Source organism: Anguilla anguilla, chromosome 19 (genome assembly GCF_013347855.1).
Source record: "Anguilla anguilla isolate fAngAng1 chromosome 19, fAngAng1.pri, whole genome shotgun sequence".
Classification (NCBI taxonomy): domain Eukaryota; kingdom Metazoa; phylum Chordata; class Actinopteri; order Anguilliformes; family Anguillidae; genus Anguilla; species Anguilla anguilla.
Window position 1 is genome coordinate 3,861,376 of NC_049219.1, and position 24,133 is coordinate 3,885,508.

The following is a 24,133-nucleotide window of genomic DNA, read 5'->3' on the forward strand; positions in this document are numbered from 1 at the left end:
TAATTGGGAACTCTGTCTTCATGTACTGTGAGTTAGAGCTGCAGTAAGTGGATGAGTTTAACTGGAAGCTCTGTCTCCATGTGCTGTGATTTAGAGCTGCAGTAAGAGGATGAGTTTAACTGGAAGCTCTGTCTCCATGTGCTGTGAGTTAGAGCTGCAGTAAGATGATGAGTTTAACTGGAAGCTCTGTCTCCATGTGCTGTGAGTTAGAGCTGCAGTAAGAAGATGAGTTTAACTGGAAGCTCTGTCTCCATGTTTGTTCACAGGGTCTGGGTAGAGAGGGCAGGGTCATCTGTACCCAGCTGTCTGTCTATGAAGAGTGATCATTCAATGCATCTTCCATACAACTTCAGAGGAGATTTCACAGGTGATCAAAGGTAAGGAAACATGTTTATACTGACACTATGGTTAAATAAAACTTAAATCTCAGTGGCTACTTTTTGGTTTAGTGGGGTGTATGATAGCACATTCTCGTCAACATGTGTGTATTAACTCATTTTAAAGTGTCATGATGTGTTTTATATCACATTCGGATGTGCTGTGAGTTAGAGCTGCAGTAAGAGAATGAGTTTAACTGGAAACTCTGTCTCCATGTGCTGTGAGTTAAAGCTGCAGTAAGATAATGAGTTTAACTGGAAGCTCTGTCTCCATGTGCTGTGAGTTAGAGCTGCAGTAAGGGGATGAGTTTAACTGGAAGCTCTGTCTCCATATGCTGTGAGGTAGAGCTGCAGTAAGAGGATGAGTTTAACTGGAAGCTGTCTCCATGTGCTGTGAGTTAAAGCTGCAGTTAGAGTGTGAGTTTAAATGGAAGCTCTGTCTCCATGTGCTGGGAGTTAGAGCTGCAGTAAGAGGATGAGTTTAACTGGAAGCTCTGTCTCCATGTGCTGTGAGTTAGAGCTGCAGTAAGATAATGAGTTTAACTGGAAGCTCTGTCTCCATGTGCTGTGAGTTAGAGCTGCAGTAAGGGGATGAGTTTAACTGGGAGCTCTGTCTCCATGTGCTGTGAGTTAGAGCTGCAGTAAGAGGATGAGTTTAACTGGAAGCTCTGTCTCCATGTGCTGTGAGTTAAAGCTGCAGTTAGAGTATGAGTTTAAATGGAAGCTCTGTCTCCATGTGCTGTGATTTAGAGCTGCAGTAAGAGGATGAGTTTAACTGGAAGCTCTGTCTCCATGTGCTGTGAGTTAGAGCTGCAGTAAGAGGATGAGTTTAACTGGAAGCTCTCTCTCCATGTGCTGTGAGTTAGAGCTGCAGTAAGAGGATGAGTTTAACTGGGAGCTCTGTCTCCATGTACTGTGAGTTAGAGCTGCAGTAAGAGGATGAGTTTAACTGGAAGCTCTGTCTCCATGTGCTGTGAGTTAGAGCTGCAGTAAGATAATGAGTTTATCTGGAAGCCTTGTCTCCATGTGCTGTGAGTTAGAGCTGCAGTAAGAGGATGAGTTTAACTGGAAACTCTGTCTCCATGTGCTGTGAGTCAGAGCTGCAGTAAGTGGATGAGTTTAACTGGAAGCTCTGTCTCCATGTGCTGTGAGTTAGAGCTGCAGTAAGAGGATGAGTTTAACGTGAAGCTCTGTCTCCATGTACTGTGAGTTAGAGCTGCAGTAAGAAGATGAGTTTAACTGGAAGCTCTGTCTCCATGTTTGTTCACAGGGTCTGGGTAGAGAGGGCAGAGTCACCTCTACCTTGCTGTCTGTCTATGAAGAGTGATCATTCAATGCATCTTCCATACAACTTCAGAGGAGGGTTCACAGGTGATCAAAGGTAATGAAACAAGTTCATACTGACACTATGGTTAAATAAAACTTAAATCTCAGTGGCTACTTTTTGGTTTAGTGGGGTGTATGATAGCACATTCTCGTCAACATGTGTGTATTAACTCATTTTATAGTGTCATGATGTGTTTTATATCACATTCGGATGTTCTGTGAGTTAGAGCTGCAGTAAGAGGATGAATTTAATTGGAAGCTCTGTCTCCATGTGCTGTGAGTTTGTGCTGCAGTAAGAGGATGAGTTTAACTGGACCAACTGTCTCCTTGTGCTGTGAGTTAGAACTATAGTAAACAAGTTTAACTGCGTTGTTTCTCATGATTTATTCACAGGATTCCCTGCTCACCGGATTTACGTCGTTTAGACGAGGAGAGTTCTGAGAAACTTTCCCCCTTAAAACAGGTATGATATATACTTTTTCTATTTCAATATTTGAAGTTGATTTGACTTTCAGACGATCAGATTGAATATGTAATCAGGTTAATTAAAGTTTATAAAAAGTGCTCTGGCCCTCTTTGGCTCACAGAACGACTGGATTCTTTTTTAGGATCCAAAAACGATGACAGTGGAAATCTCCAAACAGAATGTTTTAAAGTTCAAAGTTCAACGGCTTTATTTGTCACATGCATATACATGTACATACAGTGATATGCCGGTGAAACCAACTCCTTGTAGACTGCAACACAACGCTTCAATAATGACAATATACAGAAAAATAAAATAAAAATAATAACACAATATAATATAACATGAATACAAATTAAAAGAGAAGAACATAAAGAGCAGTTATTTAAAAAAACGAGCAATACAAATAAGTTTTAAAAAGTAAGTCCTAAAATAAGTCACAGGAAGCAGTGCAACCTATGATATATAATTAAATAAGTACAATAAAGAAAAAGAAAAATACAAAGTAAACCGTGGGACGGTAAGGTGCTGCAGTGTACATTGAGGTAAAGGTGCTATGTGCTTGAGGTGAAAATACTATTAGGACAGTTGTCCTGGCAGTGCAGTTAAAAGCACTGATGGCCTGAAGGAAGAAGCTCCTCCTAAGTCTCTCAGTGCTGGTCCTGTGGCTGCGTAGGCGTTTGCCTGACCACAGCAGCTCAAACAGTCCGTTGTTGGGATGGAAAGAGTCCTTCCTAATCCTCTTTGCTCTGCTTAAGCACCTCCTGGGGTACAGGTCCTGCAGAGTGGGGAGTGTGGTCCCCATGGTACGCTCAGCTGACCGCACCACCCTCTGCAGGGCTTTCTGGTCCAGAGAGGAGCAGTTCCCGTACCAGACGGTGATGTTCCCCAGCAGGATTCTCTCAATGGTTGCAGAGTAGAAGGTTTTCAGGATCTTCTTGGAGACTCTGAACTTCCTCAGCTGTCTGAGGTGATCCAGGCGCTGCCTTGCCTTTCTCACCACAGTGTCGGTGTGCAGTGTCCATGTCAGGTCCTCTGTGATGTGGACACCGAAGGTATTTAAAATTGCTCACCCTCTCTACCGGTGACCCATTGATCTGTAGAGGGGTGTTGGTCCTCAGCTGTTTCTTCTTACAGAAGTCCACCACCATCTCATTGGTTTTTCTGATGTTCAGGAAGAGATGGTTGTCCTGGCCCCACAGTGACAGGTCTGCCACCTCCTGGAGATAGGCCTTCTCGTCGTTGGTGATCGGGCCTACCACCACTGTGTCGTCAGCAAACTTGACGATGGTGTTGGACTCAAACCTGGCCTCACAGTCATGTGTGTACAGGGAGTACAGCAGAGGGCTCAACACACACCCCTGGGGGGCTCCAGTGCTGAGGGTGAGGGGGTTTGAGGTGTGCTTACCCACTCTAACCACCTGGGGTCTGGCGGTCAGGAAATCCAGTATCCAGGCACAAACGGAGGTGTTCAGTCCCAGGTCAGTCAGTTTAGCAGCCAGTCTGGAGGGGACTATGGTATTGAAAGCTGAGCTGAAATCAATGAACGGCAATCTTACATAGCCCCCCCTCTGTTGTCGAGGTGAGAGAGAGTGGCATGCAGAACCTGACAGACCGCATCGTCCGTGGATCTGTTGGGGCGGTAAGCAAACTGCAGAGGGTCCAAGGTGCTGGGAAGAGAGGAGCAGATGTAGTCCTTGACTAGCCTCTCAAAGCACTTCATCACCACCGAGGTGAGTGCTACCGGGCAGTAGTCATTCAGGCAGGCTGGGGAAGCGTTCTTGGGTACAGGGACAATGGTGGACCTCTTGAAGCATGTGGGGACCACGGACTGGGCCAGGGAGAGGTTGATTATGGTGGTGAACACAGGAGCCAGGAGATCAGCGCAGGTCTTGAGGACTTGTCCGGAGATTCCGTCTGGCCCTGCTGCTTTCCTGGTGTCCACCCGTTTCAAGGCTCTCCTCACATAGTGCTCTGACAGGACAAGTGAGCTTGCAGCTCCAGGGGGGGAACTTGTGTTATACACGCTAACTGTGCTAGCCGCGCTAGCCGCTGGGCTAATGTTAGCATTGTTAGCCTTGAAACGTGCATAAAGAGAGTTCAGCTCGTCTGCCAGAGTAGTGTCAGCTCTCACCATAGGAGGGCACCTGCCCTTATGGTCTGTAATGTCCCATAGTCCTTGTCACACACATCGGGTGTTCTGCTGCTGGAACTCCACTCTGTCCTTGTAGTGATGCTTTGCATCCTTGATTGCTCGCCTCAGCCTGTAGGACACCGCCTTGTACTCCGTCATGTCCCCAGACACCAGTCCCGCGTTATAGGCAGCGGTGCGTGTGTTCAGAGCAACGCGGATGGATCTGTCACCCCACGGTTTCTGGTTAGGAAAACACTTAACTTTCACCCTAGGGATAACTTTGTCCACCACCGTTGTAATGAAGCCGATCACCACTTCCGTAAACACGTTGACGTCATCAGAGGTGGACTGGAACCTGTCCCAGTCGACGTCGTCCAGCGCGTCCTGTAGAGTGGCCTCTGATTGGGCGGTCCAGCGCTTGACCTCTCGCGACACCACCTCTTCCCGTACCCTCCGTTGTTTGTATTCTGTTATCAGGAAGATGGCGGCATGGTCTGATTTGCCAAATGATGGTAGAGAGGTAGCCTTGTAGCCCTCCTTGAACGGTGAATAGCAGTGATCAAGTATCTTGCCCTTTCAGGTAGGACATTTGACGTGTTGGTAAATGTTTGGCATAACTTTTTTAAGGTTTGCCTTGTTGAAGTCCCCTGCCACGATGAGGGCAGCGTCTGGATGCTTGGTCTGTAGTCCGCTTAGCACATCATGTAACACCGACAAAGCCTCGTCGTGTCCGCTTGTGGTGGAATGTAAACGGCCCTAGTGATCACTGCGGAAAACTCCCGGGGCAGGTAGAATGGACACTCAGCACTCAGTTTGTATAGTTAGCATTAAAAAATGTATTGCACTGAGAAACTTAATTCAACTCAACAACTAAATTATTCCAAGGACATTCATGATTCATCACAAGTAGTGTCCCTAAAAAACATAAATCAGGAGCAAAAGCTGCATTTCGAATATAGGCTTTAGACCTGCTGCATGTTGTGTTCTAAAGTATCTTTTCCTGTTCTGGCCTTCCTACAAGAGAAAACATGAGACAGTGCAGGCATTTAGCAGTCACTCTTATTCAGAGCGACTTACACAACTTTTTACACAGCATTTACATTGCTTCCTTTTATACAGCTGGATATGAACTGAAGCAATGCAGGTTAAGTACCTTGCTCAAGGGTACAACAGCAGTGTCCTACCTGGGATTCAAACCTCTGATGAGACCAGCTCCTTACCCATTATACTACACTGCCACCCATAATGGCTCTGATACAGCAACCCACTTTGTGTGTTTATTTCAGTCTGATACAGCACAGCTCTTCATGTGTTTATTTCACACTGATACAGCACACCTCTTCATGTGTTTATTTCACACTGATACAGCACACCTCTTCATGTGTTTATTTCACACTGAGACAGCATACCCTCTTCATGTATTTATTTCACACTGATACAGCACACCTCTTCATTTGTTTATTTCACACTGAGACAGCACACCTCTTCATGTGTTTATTTCACAGTGATACAGCACACCTCTTCATTTGTTTATTTCACTCTGATACAGCACACCTCTTCATGTGTTTATTTCACACTGATACAGCACACCTCTTCATGTGTTTATTTCACACTGATACAGCAAAACTATTCATGTGTTTATTTCACACTGAGACAGCATACCCTCTTCATGTATTTATTTCACACTGATACAGCACACCTCTTCATGTGTTTATTTCACACTGATACAGCAAATCTATTCATGTGTTTATTTCACACACAGACAGCACACCACTTCATGTGCTTATTTCACAGTGATACAGCACACCTCTTCGTGTGTTTATTTTACACTCTGATACAGCACACCTCTAAATGTGTTTATTTCAGTCTCTCCTGCGCACTCTGATGAAGCTGAAGAAGACTGAAAAGTTGAAACTGTTTCAGAGCCATCTGAGTCAGGTTTGCCCAGAATGCCTTAATAGTAGAAGAACAGAAGATCCTTCTGTACTGGATCCGTTTATGAAGATGAAGGAATTGTTCAAGAGTCATCAAATTGCTGATTACCCAGAATGCACTGAGAGAGGGCAGGAGGATCCTGAGGCCCTGTACATAGTTGAGAAGATGCTGGAGACCTGTGGCATTGAGAGGTCTCTGAAGATCACACTCCATATCCTGAGGACCATGAAGAAGAAGGATGTCACTGACCCACTGGAGAGAGATGAGCAGCACAGTAAGATTTTTCTCTCATTGCTACTGTGGCTATTAGAATGTTGAAATGAGTTTAGCCAACAAATATAACAGAGTACAAAATAACAGAGTACTGATTTATAGTATTCACACTTTGATAATAGTGTTTTACATCAACAGTCTTGCATATAAAAAACATCACACACAACATGTACAGGAAGGCATTTCAATTCAAATATAGCATCCAGCAGTAATAATGGGGGCAATCAAATGCACATGAGATTAAATGTTTCCGAAAGACTTTAAAACCAGGAGCCTTGGGATCAAAAGCCAGTTACTAAACCACTGTCCCATCAGACTGACTGCCCTGAGGTTTTATCCTGGATTAAAGAGCACCGATCATAATAATTATAAGATAATTAAATTACTGCATGACCCATGAAGACCATATTTACCATAAAGACACATCATACTATGAACAATTAAGAAATTGAATGTTGAAATGGAAATGAATCCTTTTTATGTTTTCATTGTTGTGTGTACAACAGTTTGTGAGAAGTGTGAAACACTACTAGAGGTATGGGCAACACTTTACTTGAAGGTGCAGTTATAGCATATAGGGCATATCTTCATGATACATAACAAATAAACCTTGCCTGTTAATTTCACAATGTGTCCTCATGATACAGAATTATTTCATATTAACAGAAGAGATGTAACAGGGCTGGCCTTGTTTCGCATGTGTAATCAAAAATATTGTTAACTGTTCCATGTTTCCTACATTGGCGTTAATCAGTAATAACCTCTTGTTACCAAATTAGTTACAATTTAACTACATAGGTATAGCTACAAATGTGCAACACTCTCAGAGCTGTGTAAAACATTGTGAAAACTGCATAAGTATTTTTTGTCTATTTCTGTTATTTTAAACATTGGTTCTCATATTTCCTCTCCTCAGATGAATTCAAAGAAAGAGCCCAGCAGGCACTGAAAACTCATCTGAAGAAGAGGTTTGAATGCATATTTGAAGGTTTAGCAAAGCAGGGCCACCAGACCCTCCTCAATGAGATCTATACAGAGCTCTACATCACAGAGGGGGGAAGTAGGGGGGTCAATGATGAACATGAGATCAGACAGATTGAGATAGCATCGAAGAGACAAACCACACATGAGACTGCAATCATCTGCAATGACATATTTAAGCCTTCACCTGGACAAGAGAAACCAATCAGAACTGTGCTTACAAAGGGCATCGCTGGCATTGGGAAAACCGTCTCTGTGCAGAAGTTCATTCTGGACTGGGCAGATGGAAAAGCCAATCAGGACATTGATTTCATCTTCACTCTTCCTTTCCGAGATCTGAATCTGAAAAAGGAGAGAGAATTTAGTCTCATGAAACTTCTGCAGCAATACTATCCACAACTGAAAGAGATCAAAAGTTTTGAAGGTGATGAAGTCAAAGTTGTGTTCATCTTTGATGGTCTGGATGAGTGTCGACTTCCTCTAGATTTCCAAAGCAATGAGATATGCTGTGATATAACAGAGTCATCATCAGTGGATGTGCTGCTGACCAACCTCATTAAGGGGAATCTGCTTCCCTCTGCCCTCCTCTGGATCACCTCCCGACCAGCAGCAGCCAATCAGATCCCTCCTGAGTGCGTCCACCGGGTGACAGAGGTACGAGGATTCAATGACCCACAGAAGGAGGAGTACTTCACGAAGAGAATCAGAGATCAGAACAAGGCCAGCAGAATTATCTCACACATAAAGTCATCCAGGAGTCTCTACATCATGTGTCACATACCAGTCTTCTGCTGGATTTCTGCTACTGTTCTGGAGACAATGTTGGATAAAGTGAGTGGAGACCTGCCCAAAACTCTGACTGAAATGTACACACACTTCCAGCTCATTCAGACTAATGTGAAGAATGAGAAGTATCATGGCACCAATGAGACAACCCCAAAGAAAATGTCAGCATCAAATACAGAAATCATCCTGAAACTGGGGCAGCTGGCTTTACTACAGCTGTTAAAGGGCAATCTGATATTCTATGAAGAGGACCTGAGAGAGATGGGCATTGATGTCAGTGAAGCTTCAGTGTACTCTGGGGTGTGCACAGAGATCTTTAAAGAGGAGCGTGGGTTGGGTGAGGAGAAGGTCTACTGCTTTGTGCATCTCAGCATTCAGGAGTATCTGGCTGCCTTGTTTGTGTTTCATTCATGTGTGAATGAGAACAGAAATGTACTCAGAGCAGAAGAATCAAAACCTCGCAGTGACAGAGTGCAGCTGTCTGAGTTACACAGGACTGCAGTGGATCAGGCCTTAGAGAGTAAGAATGGACACCTGGACCTTTTCCTCAGATTCCTTCTAGGCCTCTCTCTGGACTCCATCCAGACTCTCTTAGGAACACTGCTGATGCAAACAGGAGGCCGATCACCTGTACCAGACCCTCAGACACAGACAGGAAGCAGATCATCTGTACCAGACCCACAGACAGGAAGCAGATCACCAGTGCCAGACTCACAGACAGAGAGCAGTTCAAATAGCATTAGGGAAACAGTCTGGTACATTAGGAAGAAGATCAAAGAAGAATCTTCAGCAGAAAGGACCATCAATCTGCTCCACTGTCTCAATGAACTGAATGACAACTCTCTAGTGGAGGAAATCAAGAATTTCCAGAGATCAGGAAGACTCTCTAATGAAAGGCTGGAACCACACCAATGTTCAGCCCTGGCCTTTATGTTACTGATGTCAGAGGAGATCCTGGATGAGTTAGACTTGACGACCTACGACACATCAGCAGCAGGTTATCAGAGGCTGGTACCAGTAGTCAGGCACTGCAGGAAGGCCATGTGAGTATGGTGTAATAATTAAAGTAGATAATGACAGCATGTTTTTATAAACACTTCATAGTTAAAGTGAAAATAGAATACAATAAAATTGTCAGGCAAGTGAGAATTATGATTTTTGAGTCAAGCTATTTTAACAGATTGTGCCCTCATTTAATGAATACAGAAGTACCATCAAATGTATAAAATGTATCCAACATGTAAAATGTATTTTATTAGATTTAATTTACATAATATCATAAAAGATACCAGTTATTAAATACATCATGAATTCCTTGTTAGGCAAACCAATGTGATGGATCAATAATGGTCCAAACATGCAACTTGCAGATTTAAATGTAGAGACGGTATAGTATGTTACAGTATTAAGACGAACATATTCCCCATCAAATAAAAAAATACAAGCTACACTTCCTTTACACAAAATTAGACAGACATGGAAAATAGGAGACTCAGAGGGGGAACCCATCTGCCGCGGGCAGGCACCTGTTTGTTATGGAAAATCCACAGTGGCAGGAGGCGGGGGTGCCCAGCTGCTCAGCGAACTTGGGCTAGAGCTCCGGGCAGGTGCCCAGAGCCGAGGAAAACTAGAAAAAAAACGTTGTTAGGGGGTTCAAATGGTAGAATAGCAAGCAGAGCAGAAGAAACAGAGGTGCCCACGTGCGATAAGGAAAACCCCGGCAGAATAAGGCTATGGCAGCATAGCTAAGGGAAACAGAGGCAGGGGCCAACGCAGCCATGAGGGCAGGCTTGAGACAGTCATCACCAGACCATGACCAGTTCAGCTTAACACAGTACTACCAATGATGATCCAGTGACAGCACTAACCGCTCAGTCCACCAGAGACTCTATAGCTATGCCTGCCACCCACTCCTGCCCCTCAAATATAAGAGAGACTAAAAATATCTGTTTTGAGCCTAGCTTTAAATAAGGTGATAGTGTCTGCGCCCCGAACATGGGCAGGCAACTTGTTCCACAGGAGGGGAGCACGATAGGAGATGGCTCTACCACCTATGGTACTTTTAGATATTCTAGGAATAACAATAACAGAGTGTTTGTGAGGGAATATTTTTATAATTGATTTTTATAATTTTGTCATCAAAGAAATTCATGAAGTCATTGCTACTAAATGATATTGAGGCACATGGATCAACTTGATTCTTGGTCAGTCTGGCAACAGTGTTAAACAGGTGCCTAGGATTGTTTCTATTTTCATCTATTAAAGTAGAGAAGTATGAGGAACGTGCTGTGGAGAGGGCATGTTTATAAGTTAGTAGACTGTCTTTCCAGTCCTGGAGGAATACCTGCAATTTAGTAGAACGCCATTTGCGCTCAAGTTGGCATGAAGGTTGTTTGAGAGCACGAGTATGGTCATTGTACCAGGGTGCTAATTTCTTATAGCGGACTTTCCTCTTCTTAAGAGGTGCGAGAGTATCCAGGGTTCTGGAAAGTACGTAATTTATGTTGTCTGTCAGCTGATCAATTGAGCTAATGCTTGCATTTTTGTATGTGTTTGGGTGGGAGCCAAGAAAATCCCCACAGTGCACAAATGAGCCTGGGAGCTCATTAATAAAAGCATTTGCAGTCCTGGAGGAAAGCTTACAGATAAGGTAGAATGAAGGATCTGGTGACACATGACAGACTTGTGAAAGTTGGAAAGTAATTCAATAATGGTCTGATAGCACAGGGTTTTTAGGCATAACTGCTATATTTGCTATTTCTGTATCATAAGTTAAGACCAGATCAAGGGTATGGTTATGAGAATGTGTGGACTGATGTATATGTTGATCGAAGCCACTAGATTCAGTGATAGACAAGAGTGCTGATCTGAGAGGATCACCTTCACTATCCATGTGAATATTGAAGTCCCCTACAATTACTACTTTATCTGAATTAACAACCAGGCTGGAAAGGAAATCAGCAAACTCAAGTAAAAAGCCACTGTATGGCCCTGGTGGCCTGTATACAATTGCAAGGATAAAACTGACTGCTTTTTTGTCTGGATGTGCAAAACTGAGAACAAGCACTTCAAAAACGTTACATTTGAAGCCGGATTTCAAAATAGCAAAAAGATTAGAATTATATACAGCAGCAACACCACCGCCACGACCCGTCAGACGGGGAATGTGAGTATAGCTGTAGCCAGGAGGGGTGGATTCATTTAAGGCAATATACAGTTTTAAGCCAAGTTTCAGTTACACATAAGATTTCAACTTGGTGATCAGTAATTAATTCATTTACAAGAGTTGCCTTAGGGGCTAGTGATCTGATATTAATTAATTACCAATTTTTAGCTGAGTTTGGTCAGCCGCATGATTAGTAGAATAACAAGGTCTGATTTTTTTGCAGATTAGCCATACAAACACCCCTGTGGTCTTTATTGAACTAACATTTGTCCTTAACTTTGACTTGGACAAGTAAGCACAAGTGTTACACTTATTCTTATCTAACTCAGTTTGGTGAAGTAGTTCGAACTGTGTTTGTGTAGAAAAAAGAATCCCTCCTTTTAAATGGCAGTCAGTTAAGGATGAATGTTGATTGAATCAAATCCATGTTTTTCAAAAGGGGGGAAGAATCCCCCTTTTATCCCTAGTCCATGCATAGATAATTTGTGAGTGGGAGATGACCAGAGAGAGCCTGCTCAGTCTGTACCCCTCTTATATTGTTCATGAAGATGAGATATTTTTTCAACATTATGATTAATGTAATGCTGGGTTTGGTTTGGGAGAGGCAAGTGTGGTTATGAATGAAATGTTTGTGTTACTGTATTGTGAGATTAGGTCAGGCAGTAAATGCACCATGTTACAAGGCCAGTAGTGCCACCCGGGTCTCTGCTTTATTGTGGTGTAGGCTGACCCAGAATCCAATAGTGCCTGTAGACCGAGTGAAAACAGGAAGGTAGAGAAATTATATGATATAATGGGTGTCAGGGTGAGGTCTTCTCAGGGGACTGTTAAAGTGCCTGTTTTTGAGGTAATTCTGTGGCTTATCTCAGGCTAAAGTCTGGCCTGTACAAGGTTCTGAAGTTTCCTAAAGCCTGGAAAAAGTTAAATGGTGTCTCCTTGGACAGCACCATCAAATGTATCACTATTCTTACAAATGGAACTCAAAGGGATCATTAACAGTTCCTACATAGCTTTGGTTTCACTACCTGGTTATATGTAACACCAGCAGAACAGACAGACTGCACTACATGATTATATATAACCTCAGCAAAACAGACAGACTGCACTACCTGGTTACATGTGAACAGATCACTTTTTTGCATTCCTGTTTCTAAAGTGAATCTGGCTTTTACAGTGTATTGGCTTGCAATGCTGTGGGAAGTTTCTCACAGTTACCAGCAAAAGTAAAAAAGCAGAGCCTAACTCACTATCCACCCTGAAAGATGTGTGTTATTTCTTGCATCTTTACTTTTGGTTGTATCTGTGCCAAATGCCAGAAGAAAGGGGGCCATTTGGGTAAGAATTTCATCTGTAGAACTGTCAGAGTTCTGTCCAACAGATCGTCTAATTCTCAGGCCCAAAGTGCTGCAGTTTGAGATTGTAGCAAAATCATTTTCCTCGGAGCATCAGTAACTTTAAATCCTCAATATAGCCTAACTCTTCATCACTTCATGTGATTACTGTTACATTTCACATATCAGATTTTACAGGATATTGCGCTGTTTAAAAATACAATAATATATCAACTCTCTTTTGCAGACTGAACAGCTGTGACCTCACAGAGAAGTCCTGTGAAATTGTGGCCTCTGCTCTCCAGTCATCAAACTCACCCCTGAGAGATCTGGACCTCAGCTACAATAGCCTGGGAGATTCAGGAGTGAAGCTGCTCTGTGCTGGACTGATGAGTCCAAACTGTAAACTGCAGAGACTGGGGTGAGTAGTGCTGTGTACTTCAACAGCAGTTGGCTTTACTTATCTTGCTAGGCAGAGGGTAGAGGTTGCACAGGGTCATTATATAGCAGGAACACAAGGAGACTCCTCACTGCTATATAGAGCACAGGGTCATTATATAGCAGGAACACAAGGAGACTCCTCACTGCTATATAGAGCACAGGGTCATTATATAGCAGGACACAAGGAGACTTCTCATTGCTATATAGAGCACAGGGTCATTATATAGCGGGGGCACAAGGAGACTCCTCACTGTCCTATATAGAACAAAGGGTCATTATATAGCAGGAACACAATGAGACTCCTCATTGCTATATAGAGCACAGGCTCATTATATAGCAGGAACACAAGGAGACTCCTCACTGCTATATAGAGCACAGGGTCATTATATAGCAGAAACACAAGGAGACTCCTCACTGCTATATTGAGCACAGGGTTATTATATGCACCTTTTGCTGCTCCAACCGAAACTGGCACCAACCCACCATACTGTCCATAGCCCAGCTCCCAAACACAATCTAAAAGGACCCTCCCCTTGGCCTGGAAGCTAGGCCTCTTATAGAGCCCATGGTTAGGTAATGGGCCACAGGTGATGTGATTGCAATGAACCACAGCTGCAGCTATACCCGTCTGTAGGGCCAATGCTGCCCCCTGATGGACTGCACCCCAATTCCTTTCCTGGCATCGCATGTTAAACAGGCAAGAGCTTTGAGGATATGCTGTAGGGCACTCAGAACAACACCAATTAATGCATTACTAATGAGATGGGAGAAACACCACTGAGGCATAGATGGGTAAAACTTGCTTTGCATAACTGGATTAAGTTTAAATGATCTAGTGTAGATCACCCTGCTAAGCATCCTATTGACTACACATGGGAAGTGGACATGCAAGGGCAGAAAGAGGAGAAAAGCTCTTATTAATTGTGCAAGTATGCAATGGGGAAAGCTACAATTAGAGGGGAAAAGACATGGCTCCTTCAACCTGCTGGTCTGTCATCTCCCCATGGTTTCTTCTGGATCCTGTAATAGACCTAGCTGTATTAGGACAGAACAGAACTGACACAGAGGGCCTCTTACAGTAAGTTCAGCTGACGCACAGCTGCAGCAAGTGTGGGGTAGATATCTGCAGATCCTCAAAATCAATCTTCATCACTCAACATGATTACTGTAACATTGCACATATCACATTTTACAGGATGTTGCGCTATTTAAAAATACAATATCAACTCTCTTTTGCAGACTGAACAGCTGTGACCTCACAGAGAAGTCCTGTGAAATTGTGGCCTCAGCTCTCCAGTCATCAAACTCACCCCTGAGAGATCTGGACCTCAGCTACAATAACCTGGGAGATTCAGGAGTGAAGCTGCTCTGTGCTGCACTGATGAGTCCAGACTGTAAACTACAGACACTGGGGTGAGTAGTGCTGTGTACTGTTTGACCTTAACTAAATAGAATTAGTGATTATGGCTCTGTGCAGTGAAATATAGGGTTGCCAGGTTTGTGGTTCCTGACCATAACGTAAGGTTTCAGTGGAGTCTGTAGTATCAGGTCACAGGTGATGACTGAATGTTTCACGTCTATCATAACATAACAAAAATGACATGACATAACATAATGACGAGAATAGGCCATTCAGCCCGACATGCTCACCGTTTTACTACCTACCACTAGTGCTAGGTTCACCTACAAACTAGATAGTATCCAGCATCGTATCAAGCCCGGTCTTGACAACCCCCAGAGTTTCTGCCTCTACTACATGACATGCGCCAAGCTATTCTACACAGTGACTACTCTCTGTGTGAAAAAATACTTCCTAACGTCGGTGCGGAATTTACCTTTTGCTAATTTCCTTTTATGCCCCCTCGTCATACTAACAGAGTTGAACCTGAAGAATCTTTTGTAGTTCACTGTGTTGATCCCCTTTATGAATTTTGAAAGACTCAATCAAATAACCCTGAGTCTACTTTTACTAAGCTTGAAGAAGTTAAGCATCTGAAGTCTTTCCTCAAAACTTTTATCTTTCATACCAGGAAGCAGTTTGGTTTCCCTTCTTTCAGCCTTTTCCAAATCCTCTATATCTTTCTTGTAGTACAGTCCCCAGAACTGCACACAGTTCACTAAGTGTGGTCTGACAAAGGTATTGTATAAAATAAGTATAACTTCCTTGGATTTACAGGGCTCCAGACTAACTTTTTACATTGGATGCACTGGTGCGCCTAACTTTTTCATTTAGGTGCAGCAGCACATAATTTAGTTAGACCCAGAATTTTTCACCGCGCGTTTTGGCACCGTAATAATACATTTTAAGTGGTACCTTTTTTGTCAGTTCCCATACATATTGGTAATTTCTTAACACGTTATGTAAATGATTGTAAACAGGAATAAAGGTGCAGATAAATGTTTTCTCTTTATTTAAATCACAGCACGAACAAGAAATCGCAATAACCTCAATTGTTTAAAAAGTAAACTTAAAAAGTGCTGATGTTTAAAGTGCTTGACAAACTCAAATAAATAAATCAAACTCAAATAACTCAAATAAAAGTGTGCGCTGCTCCCGGAGGAGTGCAGGGCGCGGTTTCACACATACACGCTAGTGGCTCTGACGTCATCCGAATCCACATGTACGCAATCATCCACCCGCCACCCACCCGAACAAATTATTTTCTCTGATTTAGAGACCCGCACCCGATCACACATTACCGCTATTTCTCATTATTTCGCAGCTGTTGCATATGACATACCCTGCACTTGACTCGTCATTCACTAAATCGCTCCCACACGGAACTTTTCTGCCCTTGCTTTTTTAATTCTCCTTTTTTAATTTTCTCTCTGATCTTTTTTGCCTCCATTGCTGCTTAAGACAAATGGACGCCACAATTGGCGCAACGAGAGTCTAGTCTGCTAATTCGCGCCTGACGAAAAATGAAGCTTAAAATATGTTCACATTTTAGAGAACGTAATTAATATTTTCCTCATTAACGATGTATTATTTCACCCACTCGCAACCCATCCGCTATTAATCAGAATGTTAATTTTTATGACTCGGCCCACCCGATCCGCAGATTAACCGTGGTGCCCGTGGATAACTGCGATCCGCACATCACTAATACACACATGCCTTATTTTTTTCCCCACCCGCATTCAGCGAAGAAGAATATCAGGGTCAGAGCCAATCAGAGGCAGAGTAGGGGCGGGTCTTCGCAGAATGTTGGTAGGAAAAAAAATAACACTACACTCACACAGAGACAGACCTGCTAAATATCAGGCGCACCGGTGCGACCAATGAAAATGTTTAGTCGCGCTTGACAGATTTTTGGTCGCATGTGCAACCAAAATGGTCGCACTCTGGAGCCTTGATTTATACTCACTACTATCCCAGCATCCTGTTGGCTTTTTTACTGCCACTGAGGCATAGATGGATAAAACTTGCTTTGCATAAGTGTATTAAGTTTAAATGATCTAGTGTAGATCACCCTGCTAAGAATCCTGTTGAGAACTCATGGGAAGTGGACATGCAAGGGATTAATTGTTAATTAATTGTGCTGCAACATGATGAACAGACAAACCAACTAATAAATAACTCTCCAGTGCTTCCTCAGGCAGTATGTGAGAAGGGCATCCAATTGATCTGGCGTAATCTGAATTATGGAGTGAAACATTCAGGCGAAGAGCCACTTCCTCCAAATGGCTGAACACCACAGGGTCAATCTCTGTGATGCAGCTACCTGGAACAAACTGTCAAGGCATCCACACAAAAGAGCACATAATGATGACTAGAATTTTCAGCTAGGTCAGCCAGGCTCAAGCCTCTGGCTATCTCTTGCCTGTATAGGAAACAACAGTTTTCCTATTTGGCTCAATTCTGAAAATATAACTAGAACTAGATTAATCATTTTTAATACAAACCATTCACACCTACATCCTAATTATGATTTAATACCATAATGGAATTTCTGGGATGTGCCATTCAAAAACTAACATGGCTAGCTAACTTAAGTTTTAATACCTTTAAAGGTTCACACAAAGTAAGGTAACTCAATACAGTTTGATGTTTTAGGATACAAACACTGTTTCTAATCTATCTATTGATTACATTTAAATGTTTTTCATAGCCTATTGCCAACTGGTGAAAATTTATCACGATACTGTACATTTGTAGTGTAGTCAGGTTATCCACTAGGTGGAACCCTAGGCTTTTCGAAACAGGATATACCAACCAATGTAAGACGTCAGTGAGGTAGTATGTAAGACGTCAGTGAGGTAGTAAGGTAGCTTGTTCAGGAGATTGAGTGCAGCCGTGCTGTATGTATGCCACAGTTATTTAAGCTCCAAAGTAAAGTTTATCATAAACTCTTCTATGTGGTCCTGTTGTTTTCCCTTCTCAAGTTATCCCAGCATTATTCTGCAGTTCCCGCTGAATGTATTCCCTTTTCAGTCCTGTTATGTTCCCTTGCTCTGTGAGTCTGCGTGCATGTCTTAATCCTGCAGGTGGAGCTGATTGCTCTATCAAAAATATGCAATCTGTTAGTCACGAAAAGACTGTTTACGATTACATACATTTGGATCTTTGATATGCACACACATTACAGCACCCAAAAAATACTTATGGTAAAACAATGTGCTTACATATCACCAAAACAAACTTTTATTTGGCAATACCTCCCAAAATGTTTATCAAAATCCCTTACCTTTCATTGGAGAGAAAGCAAGGGTCATTCTGAGTGTTTTTCCTGAAATACGTCACTCAAGCTGCACTATCTAACCAAAAAAATAAAATCTGTGTTACGTTTTGCCCTGCTCTGCCCTACTAACATAAATGTGGTAAAAAGCAACCGGTGTTGAAGCAAGGCATGTACAGTGAATCTACGTACTCTGGTATCGATCAACCAATTGAAATATTGTGACACTATGACATATTTTCATTGACAGCCCATTATTAACATATGGATGAAAAAATACAGAAATAAATACAGAAATATATATATATATACAGGCATAAATTAATCAAAACATAAATAAGGATATAAATATATACAGAAATAAATGAATCAAGCAATAAATAAATATGGAAATGAACATCCACAGAAATGAATGAATCAATAAATAAATATGGAAATAAATGCAAATACCCATTTGTCAGATTTTGTCTATTAATTTATTTGTACATTCATTAATTTTTACATTTTCTTTCTTTTGTATTTATTTATACATTAATTCATTTATTTATACATTAATTCATTTATTTATTTATTATTTTTACATTTTTGGTCCTCCATATACCTGTAGTACCAGTCAATGGCAATAATCAGTTGTGGTGTTTCTCTGCAGCCAGCAGATGGCGCTGCAGTGTATTTCATTTGCCGCCTTGGTTACATTATTATATGAAGATTGAATGTTTTTAAAATATAAAGATGTTTGTAGACTGAAGGTGAGGTAAAGTACACCATAGTGATCATACTAGTGCAGTTTCTTGTGTTAGCAAATGAAATATGTTTGCAATCATGTTGTTTGCCATGTGATATCGCAACATGGAACAGTTTTGTTAATGAAATCCTTGCAGGAAGCCCCCAACCTTGAGTTGAATTGGCTCCTTATTTTTAGTTATTTTTTGTTAATTGAGCCAATGTGGATTAGTCAGAATACTTTATGAACATAATTAATATAAACTCTTCCTGTTTTTGTGTGTACTGTGTACATCCCAGGAATGCACGTACTGTACAAATAGGAAATTCCACATTTATCTGCTGCCAAGGTGCACAGTGTGACAATTAGCAGTGAATTTCAATTGTGTGTGTGTGGTTGTATGTGTGTGTGTCTGTGTGTGTCTGTGTGGTGTTTGTGTGTGTGTGCGCATGTGTGTTGTGTGTTTGTGTGTGTGTGTGTGTGTGTGTGTACATGTGCATGTTTGTGTGTGTGTGTGTGTGTGTGTGTGGTCTCTCCACAGGCTGGGTTGGTGTAGTCTCACAGAGGGCTGCTGTGATGTTCTGGCCTCAGTCCTGCGTTCTCCTCACTCAGAGCTGAGAGATCTGGAGCTCAGAGACAACGAGCTGCAGGATTCAGGAGTGAGAGCGCTCTCTGCTGGACTCAAGGACCCACACTGTAAACTGCAGAGATTGGGGTGAGTACAAACACAAACCCCTTCAATCAAAAAGGGTTCCAATGTGACACAACACAGCACTAATGTTAATAATGACTAAATATAGCACTGATATTACTAATGTTTTTAATGTTAAAATAGACAAGAGAGTTATTTTTCTTCACTAAAATAAAGCAACATTTTCCTGTTCTTCCTCTTGGTAGAAACACATTTTAAATCTGACATCAGTTGGAAAAAACATATTTTTGAGAAGCGTCAAATCATTTCTATTCATACATTCTTCAAAATTATGAAATTTCATTGAATCTGTTCAAATTTAGTTTAACTGGTCATTTTCTTAAATAGTCATGGTTAATTCCACAGCCCTGTTATCACTGCTAGGTGTTTGACACACACAGCCCTGTTAGTTTATTTTAATGTGTGTAAGGTGTGTAACACACTGCTATATGTTTGACACACACAGCCCTGTTAGTTTATTTTAATGTGTGTAAAGTGTGTAACACACTGATATGTGTTTTGAGACACACAGCCCTGTTAGTTTATATTAATGTGTGTAAGGTGTGTAACACACTGCTATGTGTTTGACACACACAGCCCTGTTAGTTTATATTAATTTGTGTGAGGTGTGTAACACACTGTTATGTGTTTGACACACACAGCCCTGTTAGTTTATATTAATGTGCATATAAGGTGTGTAATACACTGGTATGTGTCTGACTCACACAGCCCTGTTAGTTTATTTTAATGTGCTGTAAGGTGTGTAACACACTACTATGTGTTTGACACACACAGCCCGTTAGTTTATATTAATGCGTGTAAGGTGTGTAACACACTGCTATGTGTTTGACACACACAGCCCTGTTAGTTTATATTAGTGTGTGTAAGGTGTGTAACACACTACTATGTGTTTGACACACACAGCCCTGTTAGTTTATGTTATTGTGTGTAAGGTGTGTAACACACTGCTGTGTCTTTGACACACACAGCCCTGTTAGTTTATAATAATGTGCTGTAAGGTGTGTAACACACTACTATGTGTTTGACACACACAGCCCTATTAGTTTATATTATTGTGTGTAGGTTGTGTAACACACTGCTCTGTGTTTGACATGCACAGCCCTGTTAGTTTATATTAATGTGTGTAAGGTGTGTAACACACTGCTATGTGTTTGACACACACAGCCTTGTTCGTTTATATTAATTTGTGTAAGGTGTGTAACACACTGCTATGTGTTTGATACACACAGCCCTGTTAGTTTATATTAATGTGTGTTAGGTGTGTAACGCACTGCTATGTGTTTGACACACACAGCCCTGTTAGTTTATATAAATGTGTGTAAGGTGTGTAACACACTGCTATGTGTTTGATACACACAGCCCTGTTAGTTTATACTGATGTGTTTTAAAGTAGCACACTGCTATGTGTTTGATACGCACAGCCTTGTTAGTTTATATTAATGTGTGTAAGGTGTGTAACACACTGCTATGTGTTTAACACACACAGCCCTGTTAGTTTATATTAATGTGCTGTAAGGTGTGTAACACACTGCTATGCGTTTGACACACACGGCCCTGTTAGTTTATATTTATGTGTGTAAGGTGTATAACACACTGCTGTGTGTTTGATACACACAGCCCTATTAGTTTATATTAATGCATGTAAGGTGTGTGTGTCCTCTCTGCAGGCTGTCAGGCTGTAGAGTCACACAGAGAGGCTGTGATTCTCTGGCTTCAGCTCTGTGTTCAAACCCCTCACACCTGAGAGAGCTGGACCTGAGATACAATCACCCAGGAGACTCCGGAGTGATAGCGCTGTCTGCTGCTAAACTGGACACACTCACACTGCTGTAAGTACAGAGAGTTTCCACACTGCACCTCACACACACACACACACACACACTCACACTGCTGTAAGTACAGAGAGTTTCCATAGTGCACCTCACACACACACACACAAAAGGAGTTGGGTGGGGGCATGGAGGGCACTGTACAAACCAGCGTTACTCAAGAGAGTTGGGGATCTCCTGTGGAGGGTGCTGCATGGGATCACTGCAGTAAATAAGATGTGGTTGTTGTAGTTAGGGGTTTGATCAGGGACACAGTGATGGTGGAGTTTCAGTATTACAAAGCAATGGAGAACCTGAGTGTGTTTCAGAGTGTGTGTGTTATAAGGGTGTTTTATGTTCAGTGGAGGGAGGGGAGCTATTTTTGCACATGGAACAGGGTGAGTGAATGGAAGTTTCCTTTCTGACAGATTTGTGTTTTTTCATATGATCGTGGTTTTGCGTTTTATTGTGCCTTTGTTTTTATATATGTGATGTCATTGGTGTGTTAAGAGTGGAAATAAAGGATGGTTAAAATTCAGAATTCTGTTCTGCTGTTCTTACAGTGTGGACCATGGAGGAGAGAACAGGACCAAACCAGGACCCAGGAAATGTGAGTCTGTATCGACACAACACTTTCCATAGATACACACTCTGTGTGTGTGTGTGTGTGTGTGTGTGTGTGTGTGAGAGAGAGAGAGAGACTTCTCTCTTACACACATAAACACACAAACATAAACACACATGTACACAAACACACACACAGAGGTACTATGACAGTCCTTTCTCTCTCACACACATAATAAGGTGAATATTAATAGTGATAATTCATCTCATTAATGTCTCTGGTGTGCAGACGGCTGTCAGTTCACACTGGATCCAAACACAGCGTGCAGAAAGCTGTTTCTGTCTGAGGGGAACAGGAGGGTGACACACACACTGGGGAGAGAGGAGCAGCCATATCCTGATCATCCAGAGAGATTTAAGCACCGGACCCAGGTTGTGTGCAGAGAGAGTGTGTGTGAGCGCTGTTACTGGGAGGCTGAGTTCAGTGTGTCTGAGGGGGGATGGGTTGATATAGCAGTGACAGATAAAGGAATCAGCAGGAAAGGACGGGATTCTGACTGTGTGTTTGGAGGGAATAAAAACTCCTGGATTCTGAGCTGCTTTAAGCCCAGTGACTCTGATATCCTCAGATACTCTGTCACGCACAATAATAACCGAACACACATACCTGCCCCCCCCTCCCCCTACCGCAGAGCAGGAGTGTGTGATGATGATGATGATGATGGTAGAGGAGTGTGTGTGTACAGAGTAGGAGTGTGTGTGGACCGTCCGGCCGGGACTCTGTCCTTCTACAGCGTCTCTGACTCTGACACACTGACCCTCCTGCACACATTCCACACACACTTCACTCAACACACACCCCTCTGTGCTGGATTTAATGTGTGGAACTCCTCAGTGTCCCTCTGCCAACTGGAGTAGACACACACACACAAACATGCACGTGCACACACACGCATACACACCCGCACACATGCACGCACACACAAATACATACACTCATGTACACACACACACACCACATTCATATACTCACTCACACACACATACCGCACACACTCATTTACACATACACACACACTCAGATACACATAGACACACACACCCACATACACACATCCACACACACACACATACTCTCACACACACCCTTGCTTTCTCACACTCATGCACACGCACTCATAAATACACACACTGATGGACACTCATGCACACTCACTCACACACCTTCGCACGCACACACTCGTGCACACACACTCACACTCTTACACACACGTACACACCCTCTCACACCCAATCACTCACACACCCAATCAGACACATGCACACACACACCTACACACATGAACACACACAATCTCTCGCACACACGAACAAACACATTCACCAGTGCACTCTCACGCGCACACACACATGCATACATATGTACACACGCTCATAATCGTATGCACACACACACTTTCTCTCTCTCTCATTCTCAGTCACTCACACACACACCCTCTCTCTCACACACACACATTCACATCCACACACATTCACACAAACGCACGCACACACACACAAACTCATGCACTCACGCACGCACACATACATGCGTGCAGAGACACAAACACGTGTCAACACACACATTCATATTCCCATACGCGTGCACACACCTGTCTGAACACACACACATTCACATTCCCATACGCATGCACACACATGTATAAACACACACACATTCACATTCCCATACGCATGCACACACATGTATAAACACACACACATTCACCAGTGCACTCTCACGCGCGCACACGCATGCATGCATACATACACACGCTCATAATCGTATGCACACACTCTCTCTCTCTCTCTCTCTCTCTGTCTCTCTCATACTCTGTCACTCACACACCCTCTCTCTCACACACACACACACACACATTCACACAAACGCACACACACACACACAAACTCATGCACTCACGCACACACACACATGCCTGCAGAGACACAAACACGTGTCAACACACACACTCCTCAGTGTCCCTCTGCTAACTGGAGTAGAGACACACACACATGCACGCGCACACACACACATGCATACACACATACATGTGAGCATACACACTCCAACGCATGCACACACACACTCTCATGTACAGTTACACACACTCACACATACACACACACACACTCGCACATACACACACACACTCGTATACACATACACACACACTCAATCACACACTCACATATATATATATACACACTCATATGCACCTAGACTCACACACACGCACTCACACATCTACACACACTCTCGCACAACCAGTCACATACACTCCATCACACACACCCTTTCTCTCTCAGTCATGCACACGCACTCACAAATACATGCACTCATGTTCACTCATGCGCACGCACTCACAAACCTATGCACGCACACTCTCTCAA

The 24,133-nt window shown here is 42.6% G+C and overlaps 1 protein-coding gene across 1 annotated transcript in view; it reads left to right on the top strand.

Annotated features, from left to right (window-relative positions):
• LOC118218881 (NLR family CARD domain-containing protein 3-like) overlaps positions 1-24,133 on the top strand; it is a 159,616-nt gene that overhangs the window by 5,677 nt on the left and 129,806 nt on the right. The window contains exons 4-6 of the mRNA XM_035401607.1: positions 267-377; positions 1,648-1,758; positions 2,097-2,166. Coding sequence (XP_035257498.1) covers positions 267-377; positions 1,648-1,758; positions 2,097-2,166 — 292 coding nt within the window. The remainder of the gene's footprint in view (positions 1-266; positions 378-1,647; positions 1,759-2,096; positions 2,167-24,133) is intronic.